Source organism: Meles meles, chromosome 3, assembly GCF_922984935.1.
Source record: "Meles meles chromosome 3, mMelMel3.1 paternal haplotype, whole genome shotgun sequence".
Classification (NCBI taxonomy): domain Eukaryota; kingdom Metazoa; phylum Chordata; class Mammalia; order Carnivora; family Mustelidae; genus Meles; species Meles meles.
Window position 1 is genome coordinate 96,764,718 of NC_060068.1, and position 13,788 is coordinate 96,778,505.

Consider the following 13,788-nt stretch of genomic DNA (forward strand, 5'->3'; position numbering starts at 1 on the left):
AGTTTCATTACACTTTGGTTACGTATGCTTGTGCCAAAGCTCATGTTCAATTTGAAATATTAAATTTATACTCTGCACCAGAAGTGAAACGGATTTTAAAACTAATATATTCCAGGGATCTCAAAACCTATCAATTAGACATTTTCATCCAACTTTCATGACCTAGTTTTTTGGAAGGTCAAGATTTCATAAAGCTTTAAAACCTAACATTTTGGATGGAACTATTTCTGCAATGTACCATCTACCTCTCTTTTTGACCAAGACATACAAAATACCTTTCTTAGTAAGACTTAAGTAAAGAGTGCTAACATGTTATTTTGCAGAAGGTAGAGAGAAGCTGGACCAGAGAGGAGCCAGAAGAGCCAGCAAGAAGCTTCATACTCAACTATTTACTAGCTCTAACCTGTGACAGGTCACAAGCTCAATAAACCTCACACTGAGAAGTATTTATAATAGTCAACCTAAAAACAACAATCTAGGCAGCTACAACCAAATCAGAGAACATACCAAAGAACAGATATGTAAACAGAAATACACTCCTTCAGATGCAAAAAAATCTAAGATGTTAAACCAAGCATTTGTTCATTCATTATATCCCAAGTTACTTGTTTTACTGTATGTACGATATGATACCACATAAAATTCAGTTTTTATTTGTTCAAGTAGATGACAAGGTTCAACTTTATGCTTCAGTGCTACTTTGCCTACAATAATTTTTCCAAGTTATATCTTAATTTCATTTTTATATTGTCACGTTAAAACATCTCAAATCTGTCCAACTGATGATGGCTATCTGGAAAAATAGGGCTCTTACACATAAGCAGGTCTTAAAAAAATTATTCCTGTAAAACAGTCCTACACAATCATTTAAAAAGGAACACTGAAAAAGTCTGAAAGGTAGAGACAGTGAATATCTTATTTATATTTAAATGTAAGACCCAATCCTCTTGGCTCCCCTCCCTCTTTGAGAGTTTTGTACTATTACTCAGTACACTTCGTTTTGCTGCCCACCAGTCAATCAGTGTAAGACAAAACAATGTATTTCCGGTTCGTATTATGTTAGGGGGGTGATTTGCTTTTAGAAAAGCAACTATTTACTAAAAATAAGTGTTTATTAAGCTGTTTTTCCTAAATTTAGTATTAGCCAGAAAGTTAAATTCATGTACTATTACTGGCAATTTAAAACAGGAACATACCTGCCATCCATTCGATGAAGAGATTATAATTGCTTTTCTCACATGTGGCTCCCAACATCCTAATGATGTTGGGATGATTCAAATGGCTCATCATTCTGATCTCTTCTCTTAATGCTTCCACTACTTCCTCTTGCTCAGAAGATGTATTTCTGACATATGTAACCTGTTTCAATAACCATGTATAAAGTTTTGAATTCTGACGAATTTCTGTTTACAAACTTTATTAACAATCTGATCTAAAGTTGACAATTTCAAATCAGTTATAGATTAACAGGAGTTAGCATTTATGCTTATGGATACAATATAAATACTTCATAAAAAATATCAAACTCTTAGAAAGAAAAGAGAGTCTAGCTTAAGAAGCAATGAAATATCAGAAAAAGGGAAAAAACTGGGATGTAGCCAGTCCTCCCAAACTGTCTAAAGATGGAATAAGAAAAGCCTATTCATAGAAGAATCAACATAATTTAAAAATGAAAGCTTTATTTTAATTTTCTTACTTTGATCAGGATGTTCATAAAAAGTAAACTAGAGATCCCAAGATGCTGTTGCACAGGTTACATGGATAAAAGGAGTATGAAATCATTAACTCTTGTTTATAAAAAGCACAACCAGGGGCATCTGGGTGGCTTAGTGGGTTAAGCTTCCACCTTCAGCTCAGATCATGATCCCAGGGTCCTGGGACTGAGCCCTGCATTGGGCTCTCTGCTCAGCAGGAGCCTGCTTCCCCCTCCCCCTCTGCCTGCTTCTCTGGCTAGTTGTGATTTCTCTGTCAAATAAATAAATAAATAAATCTTTAAAAAAAAAAAATCTTAAAAAAAAAAAGGCACAACCAAAAACAACCTCTATGAGGCCCATCGTGGTGCTACATTTTATTTTATTTATTTATTTATTTATTTATTTGACAGAGATATCACAAGTAGACAGAGAGGCAGGCAGAGAGAGGGGGAAGCAGGCTCCCCACGGAGCAGAGAGCCCGATGCGGGGCTCGATCCCAGGACCCCGAGATCATGACCCGAGCCGAAGGCAGCGGCCCAATCCACTGAGCCACCCAGGCGCCCCGTGGTGCTGCATTTTAAATAATCATGCTTTAAGACTATACTTTCAGGAGTACCTGGGTGGCTCAGTTGGTTGAGCATTTGCCTTTGGCTTGGGTCATGATTTCAGGGTCTTGGGAATGGTCCCCTATCAGGCTCCTTGCTCATCAGGGGAGAGGCTGCTTCTCCTTCTCCCTCTGCCTCTGTCCCTCCCCTAACTCAGGCCTCCCCCCCACCAAATAAATATATGAAATTTTAAAAAGATAGAAGACTATCAGGGGACATTTCTGCAGCTCATTAAAATAAATCATGCTTCAGCTTTCCATTAAATTCATGATGCTTTTGGTGCTTTGGCAGTATTTACTTTGAAGTTTAGGTTTCTGAAAAAGAACTAAAGCATATACACACAGAAACATATCCTTTATTTTTCTTATTTGCTCATGCTTCATTTTTATAATTTAAGTCATTTATGTGCTCACTAGGTATTTACCTGTTTAACAGCCATTAATGTTCCAGTTCCCACATCTTGAGCCTGGTAACAGGAAGAAAATGCTCCAAGGCCTATCTGCTGACCTTTCAGCCATTCACTGTCTTCTCTGTAAGGTTGTTTTGCTTTGGTATGTCCTGGTAGAGTTTCTGGTGTCTACATATTAAATGAAAGCAATCTTTTTACTGTTAGATTAAAAGAGGAAGAGTTTGTGAAGTTGGCCTGGCAAAATACTATTCCTGCTTGGTCTGGCTTCTCAGACCACCTATAAAGTTGACCTCTGTAGGGACAGTGTTGGTGACCAATGTCAAATGCAGAAGGGATCACCATTACAGAAATGCCTTTCAAATAGGCAAGTAGTGTTTGTGGTCAAGCAACAATAAAAAAACTGTTGTATAACTCTATGTGAAAAACTGCTTCTCACGATTAACTCATGTGAAAAGCATCATTTCTGAGTTAGGTTTCTTTTAGCTTGGTGCAAGGAAACTCTCTAATCACTTGAAGACTATACTTACATCCTGTTGAATGATGATGATATCTTCTCCATTTTCAACTTGTAGTTGAGGAACTATGGGGAGAGCATCCTGAGACGCAGACATTGCCATGGCAATTGCTAAAGCTTCTTCTTCTTCAGCTTCCATTTTTTCTTTGCACTTCTGATTATGATTCACATCATCTTTGTAGGTATCATCATTTTCATCCTTTTCAGGGGAGAGCACAGCAACTTCTGACTTAAAAGTTACTGTTGTATCACTTGAAGGCATAGATGCTTCAAGAAGGTCCTCAATACTGGAGTTGAGCTCTGTATTGACATCTAATCTGCATTTCTCTTCTACTGGGGTGAACACTGTCTCATCACTGGGTATGACAGCATTACTGTTATTGCTGCTGCCAAAGCTGTCATCACATTTGGCAGTACTGTTCAGATCAAGTGTCATGCTATTCTTTGAGGCCTCTTCCTGTTTACTTGTATTACCTGGGGAAGGTCGAGATGGCTTTGGCCTGTGTATGTTACTAGAGGGCAGGGGTCTGGACTGAGTAAAGATGGGGGAAGATTTATCTGGGTCTCTGTTTTCTGAACAGTTTCTCTGGAACTGTAGAGAAAATTTGCGCTGTGTTTGAGGAGATGCAGAAGGTATTTTGCAGGGAATGAATCCCTGAGGTCTATGCTTAGAGACATCCGTTCCAGTGCCAGCTGGTGCTGAGGGGGCAGATGAAGAAGGAGTTGACAAGGGTGGAAACATTAACGGGGAATGATGAGATAAAGGAGAGGTGTTCAAACACTGACTGTGGGGTCTGCCTTTTGTTTGGACCATTGGCTTTGGTTGCTCCATTGTTGTTGAACTGGGAAGTCCTACTGAAATGCTGCCCAGCCTGTCAGTAATGTCCTCTGAAGTGGCACTCAGTTTTGTAGCACATAGTCCTTTTCCAGTTTTCTCTAAATGGTCTGTGCGCTCAAGGGAGCTGTTCTCTGTGGTTTCTGGATAACTGGTTGGGACAGCCACCTGTAAAAAGCTGTCATGTCGACCCTCCAAAGCATCTCCTACGCCTAGCTGGATGGCCTCAGCAATTTCCACCTCATCTGCAATAGCCATCAAACGACGACGCATCCTGGTAAAATGAGTGGAACTGGAAACATTCAGCATTTCTAATAGTTTCGAAAATACGTGGGGGACTGCAGTAACCATTCTTGCGGAACTCAGATATATCCTTCGGGAGAGTTTACCAACCATTGAGTGGGAATTATCAATGGACTGCAAAGCAAAGGTTAAGAGGGACAGCAGCTTTTTATACCTGAAAGAAAAAAAAAAAAAAAATTCAATTACTAGACAAGTCAAAATTACTACAAACTATATGCAAATAAAAAAGGTACTAATTTAAAGCTTACACACTGAAAAAAGGTAATTTCAGAACAAAGGATCTATTAAATTTTAATTAAATAGCCTAGAATTGAGGTTTTTTTAATCAATCAAAGATCAAGGTATTAGTAACCTATATATATGTTCTATAGCTTCTGAGTCTTTAATGAATCTAAAATATGTCCTTAGGGGGGTGGGGATGAGTGGAAAGGAAGAACAAAGTAATATATTTGCAAGAAAAATTACCTGACATCAACAGGCTCAGCTTGTGAAACATCAGTACTGACAATATGAGGGTAAAATTCAGCAGGAAATTCCAAGAGCAGTCTGTCTATAAGACAAAGGCGGCCCAGAAGTTCTTGCCAGTTGTTTGATTCAGTTTGGTTTCCAAGAATACAACTTAAGACATAATCAACACCACCAATACCAATGGATCCTGTGAAAAGGAAAGCAAAAATAATTGAAAAGCAGCGATATTAAAATCTAAAACATGGTCAAAATAGCACAATGTCAAGAACAATACTCTAATTATATTCCTTTTAAGAATTTCTTAGGGGTTCCCTGGGTGACTCAGTTGCTTAAATGGCTGACTCTTGAGTTTGATTCAGGTTATCATCTCAGGGTCCTAGGATTGAGCCCCAAGTCTGGCTCTGTGCTCAGCAGGGAGTCTGCTCCCTCTCCCTCTGCCCCTCCCTCCGTGTTCTCTCAGGAAAATGTGTTTTAAAAAAAAGAATTTCTTAGATTAATTCATATTTCTAACATTAGCTGACTCAATCAACTTACATAATTACTCCAAAATCCTGTATACAATTGCCCTATCAAGATTATAGGATTAGACAGTCGGCGAAGGAAAATGGTAAGATCTGCTATATTATTATTAAGTAAAAAGTTATTACCAGCTTTAAGTATTTCTCTGCCAACTGCCAACTCTCCTGCTTGGCCTTTGCATAATTCCAACAGCGTTGATATAGACAGCTGACTTGTACGACTACAAATGAAAGAAGCAACATCAGACTTGGATCTTAGATAAAATGCACATTAAAAGGACAAAAGTAATGTAATGCTAATGTGAAAAGGTGGGAAAAAAAGCTTCCACATGTGTTTGCTTTTCCACCACTAAAATCACATTAATACTATTCATTATTTAAGGTTAATTTCATTACCTCATTTGTGTTAAGCACAGAACTTTTACTAGTGGCTCTTAGTAAGTACTGATTTAAATAGCAAACCAGATAAAAAGCGTATTTTGGTTATTTCATTAAAATAAAAAATACTTGTTTTGATTTCTGAATTTTCATTAAGAATCTCTTGCATTAAAAACAAAACCTTCCCCCCCAAAACAAAACAAAACAAACAAACAATAAAAAAACAAAACCTTCCCATCTAAAACTTTATTTCTCTTATATAGCCTGAATGAGTTCCAAATACCTTAAACTCTTTTTACTATATTTTTTTTTTATAATGTTCTGTTATTGAAGGGACCAAGTAAACAACCTAATTTTAGTATTTGGGAAAGCACACAACACAACAAATGCCACAAAAGCAATGAAGTTCTCAGAAAAATATATACTCTGATTCTGAAAAATAGTAATTTTTCTATGCATTTTGCAAATTATTAATCTGCCTAATGTTCAGGTATTATAGTATTCTCTCTAAGCAATAAGACAGTCTCTAATACTTCCAGTTCATAGGCTTGTGTGGAGAAAACAATGGAGGCAAAGCACAGACTTCATGAAATGAGAAGTCAAATCTAAGAACCTAGTATTTGAGACCAGCTACAAACCTAAAACTACATCATGTGACTTAGGAAAGAAGACAAAAGTTGGGCTGAGTGAGCTTCAAATGGGTCATGGCAGAGGCACATGGGAGATCCAGTGCTTCCTCACCTGAGATGGGCAGGACTGTAAAGAGGTGAGAATGCCCAACGACCTTTAATGCCAGCTATGCTCATTAAAGGAGCAGTGGGTGAACCACTGGTCTCATAAAAGCACAATTAGAGCTTAGTTTTTACTATGATCATGACTCATTTCTCTACCTAACTATCCTTACCTCTCCAATTAGCATCACTCTTGTTCCTTGCCAGTTTTTAAGGATATTGCAGGACCAAATGGAATTTGATGCTGTGTGGTTTTTTTTTAGCATCAACTGTCATAGAGTAAAATTCCATTACACAGCAAATATGGAACGGTTTGTTTTTTTAAGCAGATGCAATGATTTTATTGGTTCCTATCCTGTGTAACTCATTCTCTAAAGTAAGATTATGTATATAATAACACCTACTGTTCTTTGAACTGGACTTGAGATTAAGAATATTACTTTAAGATAAAAGAAAATCAATCACAACACAGTAAAATGTTTATCCATGCAGTTTGTTAGCCTGGTTTTTACTTGTCATTAGTCCTTCTCCCTAGTGTTCAACAGCTTTAAGAGTTAAATTTTAACTTCAAATCTCGTATTAGAAAACAATATTCAAAGCCTCATTTAATAAACGTATCAAATACTCACCAGGTGTGAGGCTTGTTGCTAGGCTTTTAATATAAGAGGGTTTGAAGCAGTTCATCAATAGGGCCTTACCTATTGGCATCTGCACACTTGACTAGGATGGTGTCTACAACTGGCCGGAGAAGTCTCTGCAGTTTGATTCTTTCTGCCAAACTATGGCAAGGAGTATATACTAGCATGGCTCTCAACGTTTTCTGGGAAGAAAAAACCGAAGGTCAGTTTAACTGCATTTGAAAAGCATCAGAGACCCTGGCAAAATCTGAGACCATTTAATAAAATAAATTATGATAGGAAAGGATTGTAATCCACAAATAATCATGATGTAAATATATATTTATATATAAATAATCCATGATATATATATATGTGTGTGTTTATATATATATATATGAATAAACAGTGGGGTATAAGGAAACTCTTGAACTATTTCTGCAATTTTTGAAGAATGAATTTTAAAGTAAGTTAAAAAAGAGCTTCTAACGGCCAAAGCTCAAATAATATAAGCAACAAATTAAATGATGATAGTACTGGATTATAATATACAGGTAAAATAAATACCCATCAGTCTATATTGATATAAATTTAAAAACTGAATAAATACATAAATGGGGGGAGAAGAGACAGTTTGTTTCTCTTGATAGAAGAATTCCAATTAATTAATAGAGAAGGAGTACGGGAAATAGAAAATCACCGTCAGAACACCATAATAATAACTGCTATAGGCAAGATCCACTGACAAATGCTAAAATCAGTGGGCAAAATTCTTGAGAAACAGAGGATATTTGCAGCCTCAAAGTATCTCCCCTAAGACATTTATTAATAGTAATTTTATTAGCAAGAAATCCAATAAACATCTCCTTAACCAAATGATGAAAGACAGCATCACCTATAAGATCAACATCATATATGTTTTGATACAGTGCACTAAGAATGGCACACCACCTCTCATTTTTTTTAATTTAATTTAATTTTATTTTATTTTATTTATTTGACAGAGAACACAAGGAGGGTGAGTGGCCAGCAGAGGGAGAAGGAGAGAGGCAGGTTGCCCGCTGAGCACAAAGCCTGATGTGGGACTTCATCCCAGCACCCTGGAATCTTGACCTGAGCCAAAGGCAGATGCTTAATCGACAGAGCCAACCAGGCACCCCAACCTCTCATATACTTACAAAAATGCATAAACTCTATAAAATCACGAGAAAATACCAGATAAGCCCCAAATGAGGGACATTCTTCAAAATAAGTGGCCAGCAAACTTTAAAAATGTAAAGATATATCCAAGACGAGGAAAGACTGTCACAGATGGGAAGAGATTAAGGGAGTACAGTAACTAAATGCAATGTGAGTTTCTGGACTGGATCCTGGAACAAAAAAGACATTAATGGAAAAACTGGTAAAAACTGAGTAAAGTCTGTGGCTTAGCTATAAAGGACACTGTTGCAACAATGGGATATCTGAATATGGATTTCCTAAGTACATAATAATATTGTTATTAATGCTAAATTTCCTGAGTCTGCTGATTGCATTGTGGTTATACAGAAGAATGTATTTGTTCTTAAAAGCTACCCGCTAAAATATTTGAGCTAAAATGTCATGTCATGATGCCCAAAAATAACTCTCAAATGGTTCAGCAAAGAATTATATATGGCAAGGGAGGGGAGGGGAAAACAGGAAGGACAAAGGGAAGGAAGAAAGAGAATGGAGAGCTTTAAGGGATGGAGCCATTTCTGCTTCCACTGTGCATGGCACACTAAGTAATTATAGAGGAATCAAGAGTATAGTCTGATTCTCAGAGTCCTTTCCCTCCACAGTTCATAAACTAGATGATGGGAAACCATCTGAACTTAGGAAGAAACAACCAGACAGTAAGGCAGTCCTTTGAACAGTCAAGTATGCCTGAAGGTTTGTGTTGGAAAACAGTAAGAAAAAAGGGTAAAAAGTTGGGCCAAGAACATTGGTCTTTATAGTATGCTGGTCCCTGGATATTCTACATGAAAAAAATTAGACCATGGTAAGACAGTTTGGGAAATAATGCATTCTACTTCTTGCTCTTATAAATTCCTAATGTACATTATTTTACTGAAGGTTCCTAGAAGCCTTGCAGTGTACAGACCCACTTAACTTGTGTAATTCACTGCTCATCAATTTTAACTGAACAGAGAACTCTTCCCTCAGGGGACGTTTTCATAATCCTGCCAGATTGCCATGGAATATCTTTTGGAAATGCTGCTAATCCTCTAAGGGTTTCTAACCCAGGGAATAACCAAAGTGGTCTTTAAGGAATATTGGTGGCTACTATATAGTCAGTGTTCTTTACAATGTGCCACACTTTATGGCTAGAGGTTTTACACAATCTCATTTCAAACCTAACAGGTAATATTTTCATTATTTTATGTGAGAAAGTTGAAATTTAATGAGTCCTAAAGTCACACTACCAGCAAACGGAAGAACCAGAATTTCAATTAAGGTCTCTATAATCTTGATCTTATGTTCAGATTGCCTAGGCTAGTACCAGTTTAACTAGCAGATTATTCAAGTACCCCAGTTAGGATGATAAATTATGAAATCACTCAGTTCTAACTCCAAATTCATGTTCATAACCATCAGGCTATATTACCTCTCAAAAAGAAGATTCACTGGGCATAGTACTTACTGGATGGATTACAAGAAGACTGAGAGTGGAAGCAGAGAGATTAATGAGTTTTAAAAACCTGAGCTTGGAGCCTACTTAAAAGAAGAAAGAACTAGGTAAGAATTATTCTAAAGCAGTCGTCATGAAATGGGGCAGTTTTGACCCTCAGAGACACTCAGCAATGCCTGGAGACATTCTTGGCTGTCATGAAGGAGATGGGAGGGAGAAGAGAGGTTTGCTACTGATACCTAGTGGGTAGAAGCCAGGGATGGTGCTAAACATCATACAGAGCGCAAGACGGCACCCTTGCCCCCAACAAATAATTATCTGGCTCAATGTCAAGAGTGCTGAGGTTGAGAAATCCTGTTCTAAAGATATACATACTCAAAATGGAGAAAGTCAATTTAGCCTCCAAAATTACAAATTAAACAACCTAATCCCATCCCACTCCAGAAAAACAACTTTTAACAGCTTCAACTAGAAAAACAACTCTGTTATCTATGTCATGGAACCCTCCTCTGTGAAAAGGATCCTGAATTTCCGTACAACAATGTTTATTAATAATCAGTTCTCCTTAATGTCTAATGTCAAAATTTTTTAAAAAATCAAAGGAACTATGATCACTTGCTATCCCATAAAGCACTTTTAATTTGATCATGTGTAAGGTTATTAGGAAGATTTAAAGATTGGAACAGCAAGCCATGGCTATTTTAGGGGAGAAAAGTAACCAGCATATAAGAAAACCTGAATAGGTTAAGACAAGTAAAATCCAGGGGGGCCTGGGTGGCTCAATGGGTTAATAAAGCCTCTGCCTTTGGCTGGGGTCATGGTCTTGAGCCCTACATCGGGGCTCTCTGCTCCGCAGGGAGCCCGCTTCCTCCTTTCTCTGCCTACTTGTGATCTCTGTCAAATAAATAAATAAATAAGATCTTTAAAACAAACAAACAAGGGGCGCCTGGGTGGCTCAGTGGGTTAAGCCGCTGCCTTCGGCTCAGGTCATGATCTCAGGGTCCTGGGATCGAGCCCCGCATCGGGCTCTCTGCTCGGCGGCGAGCCTGCTTCCCTCTCTCTCTCTGCCTGCCTCTCTGTCTACTTGCGATCTCTCTCTGTCAAATTAAAAAAAAAAAAACAAACAAACAAACAAAAAACCCAAGTAAAATCCAAGTGAAGAGATTAAATAGAAAACTGCAATTTCTTGGGATTATGGAATAAAAATTTGGATTTTCCAAATTTCAGGTAAAGTAGTTTCACTGAATCTTAAGAGTGGTATCTACAAGTTCTAAACAAAACAAAAACCCACCCATAATGCTTTGGTTATGTAATAAAACTACTTACTAAAGCAGCAACGTACACTTTGTAGACAGGGTCAGCACAGACCATTGACAAAACGTTGCAGCATGCCTCTACCACATCTCCTGAGATACTGGTCTGGGAAGACCCGCTGGCTCCAGCACTTGGGCTGCTTCTACCGTTGCTCCCAGCATTTCCAGTGCTCTCCCCATTTGCCAATAGCAGAGCCCCACTAACATCGTGGGAAAGACGCCTGAGAGCCATCTCTCTTACATTCCAGTTTCTAGAAAATAAGCAGCCAACGAGTTCCATTCCAAATACCTGTAGTCAAAAAAACAATGAATTCAATGTGAAGAAAAACTGGTAAGTCTTAAGTATTTGAAAATAAGCATGATTTTTGATTACTAAAGGAAAATCATGGATATTTTTAAAATCTCCACCAATCTACAGTTTCAAATTATGTCCAGCCACTTAAAAACCAGAAGGAGGAATTTTATATTCAAGTTTAACTGGTAATTACCCAAACTCCTTAACATTCATTGGTGTAAACAAAATTAAGAGTGAACTTCATTAAGTAATTAGATGGATATGTGTATGTTTTTGTACTGTCATACTTATGACAAAAAAAAAATCTGTTTAGAACCCCAACTTTGTATTAAGGTTAGTTACAGAGAAAAAAACTGAAGCACGATAAAGCCAAATCAAAAAAGGCACTGGAGTGTCCAAAGAGATACAGAGTATTTCTCCTACAGATGACAGTGATTAAGTCAAAAACTTTAAATGTGATTTTTGTCTTGCAGAAAAAGGTGAAGGAAAAAAAATACCCTTAACAAAATAGATGGAACTACAACTAAGGAGTGGAAAATCTCAAGAAAAAAAGTTGTGTTCAAATCAGCAAATCACCATGCCTGCAAAGAAAGGGTACATGGTCTTGACATTATGGGCCAATTAGTTAAAAGTAAACTTAATTATAAAAAAAAAAAATTGGAAGGGGAGGTGAACCATAAGAGACTATGGACTCTGAAAAACAACCTGAGGGTTTTGAAGGGTCAGGGGTGGGAGGTTGCGGGAACAGGTGGTGGGTAATAGGGAGGGCACGTTTTATATGGAGCACTGGGTGTTGTGCAAAAACAATGAATACTGTTATGCTGAAAAAAAAAGAATATATATATATATATATATATATATATATATATAAAAAAGTAAACTTAAGACCCAAGATATCTTATGAAAAATTTCTGAATTTTAGAGATGAAAATTTCTGAATTTTTTGGGCAAATAAATGATGATTTAAAAGTGTTCCATTACAAGGTGACACGAAAGGAGAATAAATCAACTAGAATAGTCAACTTATGCTTGGCATGCAGTGTTAAATAGCATACCATGACCTAAGTCTTAATTCTGTCTTATGTCATATTCTTAATAAAAAACTAGTAGATAGCACAGTCCAGCCTAAAGCTTAAGCAAAACTGACTACCACTGGCCCTGAAAGAATGGCATCCACAGACAATGAATCTTGGAACACTGAAAAAATAAAATTAAATTTAAAAAAACACCAAAACACAGATATTGCAAAATAAACAAACAAAAACAACAACAACAAAAAACCATGAAAGAATGGCATCCAGTAGCTCCTGACTACCAACTTTGAGAATTCTTTTGAGGACTCATGAAGGGGCAGGGTAAGGGCCTATGTTTTCAATACCATTAATGAACCAGATAAAGTTATGTTTTTTAAGTTTCCAAATTTTATTAGATTCATGATAGGTTACTTACATGCTAAGAAAATAATTCAAAAGCTGCAGGACTATAATAGTCATTAAAAAGAGACAAACTGAATGAGTCAGTGTGTCTGTTTACCAATTTAATAGTATTAAAAAGAATTTAACAGTTTATTGAAAACATTTTACTTCACTACTATTGGAGACATTGTTTAGTTTGGGATTCTACATTTATAAAAAATAATAGACTAAGCAGACAATAACAAAGAAAATCACTAGAATCCAACCAACCAACAGAAATTTCAATTTACCGACTAAGAAAAAAGATTTTATCAGAAGAGAAAGTAAAAATGGAAACTGCCCTTCCAAATAAAAATGGCCAATATAAAGCAAAAGCTGTATGTTTTTTTCCTTATTCATCCACTCAGCAATTATTAAGCACCTACTATATGCCATGAGGATACAGAAAAGAGAAACTGAGTTTAAATGGTAATAAAAAGAAAAAGGACAGAAAATTCTTAGTAGAAATGGGATTAAACATTTGAACAAGTTAGCATTGAAGGAGTCTAGCCTCTATCCTTAGATAATCCTGATGTCTGATGGTTCAGAAAGAGATTTTTCTAGAGATGGGAGGTAAGGCTCCAAGAATGTTCAAAGTTTAAACTCTGTAATAAGCAGATGAGTGTTAATACCAGAGGTAAAATTTTTCAGCCAAATTATCAGTCATGATGGAGGCAAGCAAAAGTACTTTCTTAAATTAGAACAACTGGGAGATAGCTAATTAATTGGTCTATAAAGGTTTATTTGAGAAATGAAGAATAAAAACTATTTACCTGAATCCATGGCTCAGCTAAATCTTTGTAAGCAGGGGGAATCTGCTGAGTTCCATAATGTGTAAGGTTAAAATTGCTCTCCTGACTCCTCCGTTGGGATCCAGCCAAAGGTTGCTGATGTATGGTTTGCTGCTGTGCAGCTCGCAGGGAAGAAGGGGAATCCACAGGGCTTGACAGCTCGTGGCTAAATGAAAAATTAACAAAAGCTTGTTAAAAAATTTAGTAACACTT

General features: G+C 36.9%; 1 protein-coding gene and 1 long non-coding RNA gene across 6 annotated transcripts in view; one reads left to right on the forward strand and one right to left on the reverse strand.

Moving 5' to 3' along the window:
- Positions 1–12,039, forward strand: part of LOC123937861 — a 55,879-nt gene extending 43,840 nt beyond the window's left edge. For both annotated transcript variants that reach the window (XR_006817631.1, XR_006817630.1), the window contains exons 3-4: positions 9,689–9,829; positions 11,804–12,039. This is a non-coding gene — a long non-coding RNA (uncharacterized LOC123937861). The remainder of the gene's footprint in view (positions 1–9,688; positions 9,830–11,803) is intronic.
- Positions 1–13,788, reverse strand: part of MAP3K1 (mitogen-activated protein kinase kinase kinase 1) — an 80,347-nt gene that overhangs the window by 4,365 nt on the left and 62,194 nt on the right. For all 4 annotated transcript variants that reach the window (XM_045998637.1, XM_045998638.1, XM_045998639.1 and 1 more), the window contains exons 9-16: positions 13,558–13,741; positions 11,049–11,324; positions 7,154–7,275; positions 5,476–5,567; positions 4,826–5,015; positions 3,236–4,514; positions 2,724–2,876; positions 1,197–1,359 (exon numbers count right to left, since the gene is read on the reverse strand). In XM_045998637.1, the coding sequence (XP_045854593.1) occupies positions 1,197–1,359; positions 2,724–2,876; positions 3,236–4,514; positions 4,826–5,015; positions 5,476–5,567; positions 7,154–7,275; positions 11,049–11,324; positions 13,558–13,741 (2,459 nt within the window). The remainder of the gene's footprint in view (positions 1–1,196; positions 1,360–2,723; positions 2,877–3,235; positions 4,515–4,825; positions 5,016–5,475; positions 5,568–7,153; positions 7,276–11,048; positions 11,325–13,557; positions 13,742–13,788) is intronic.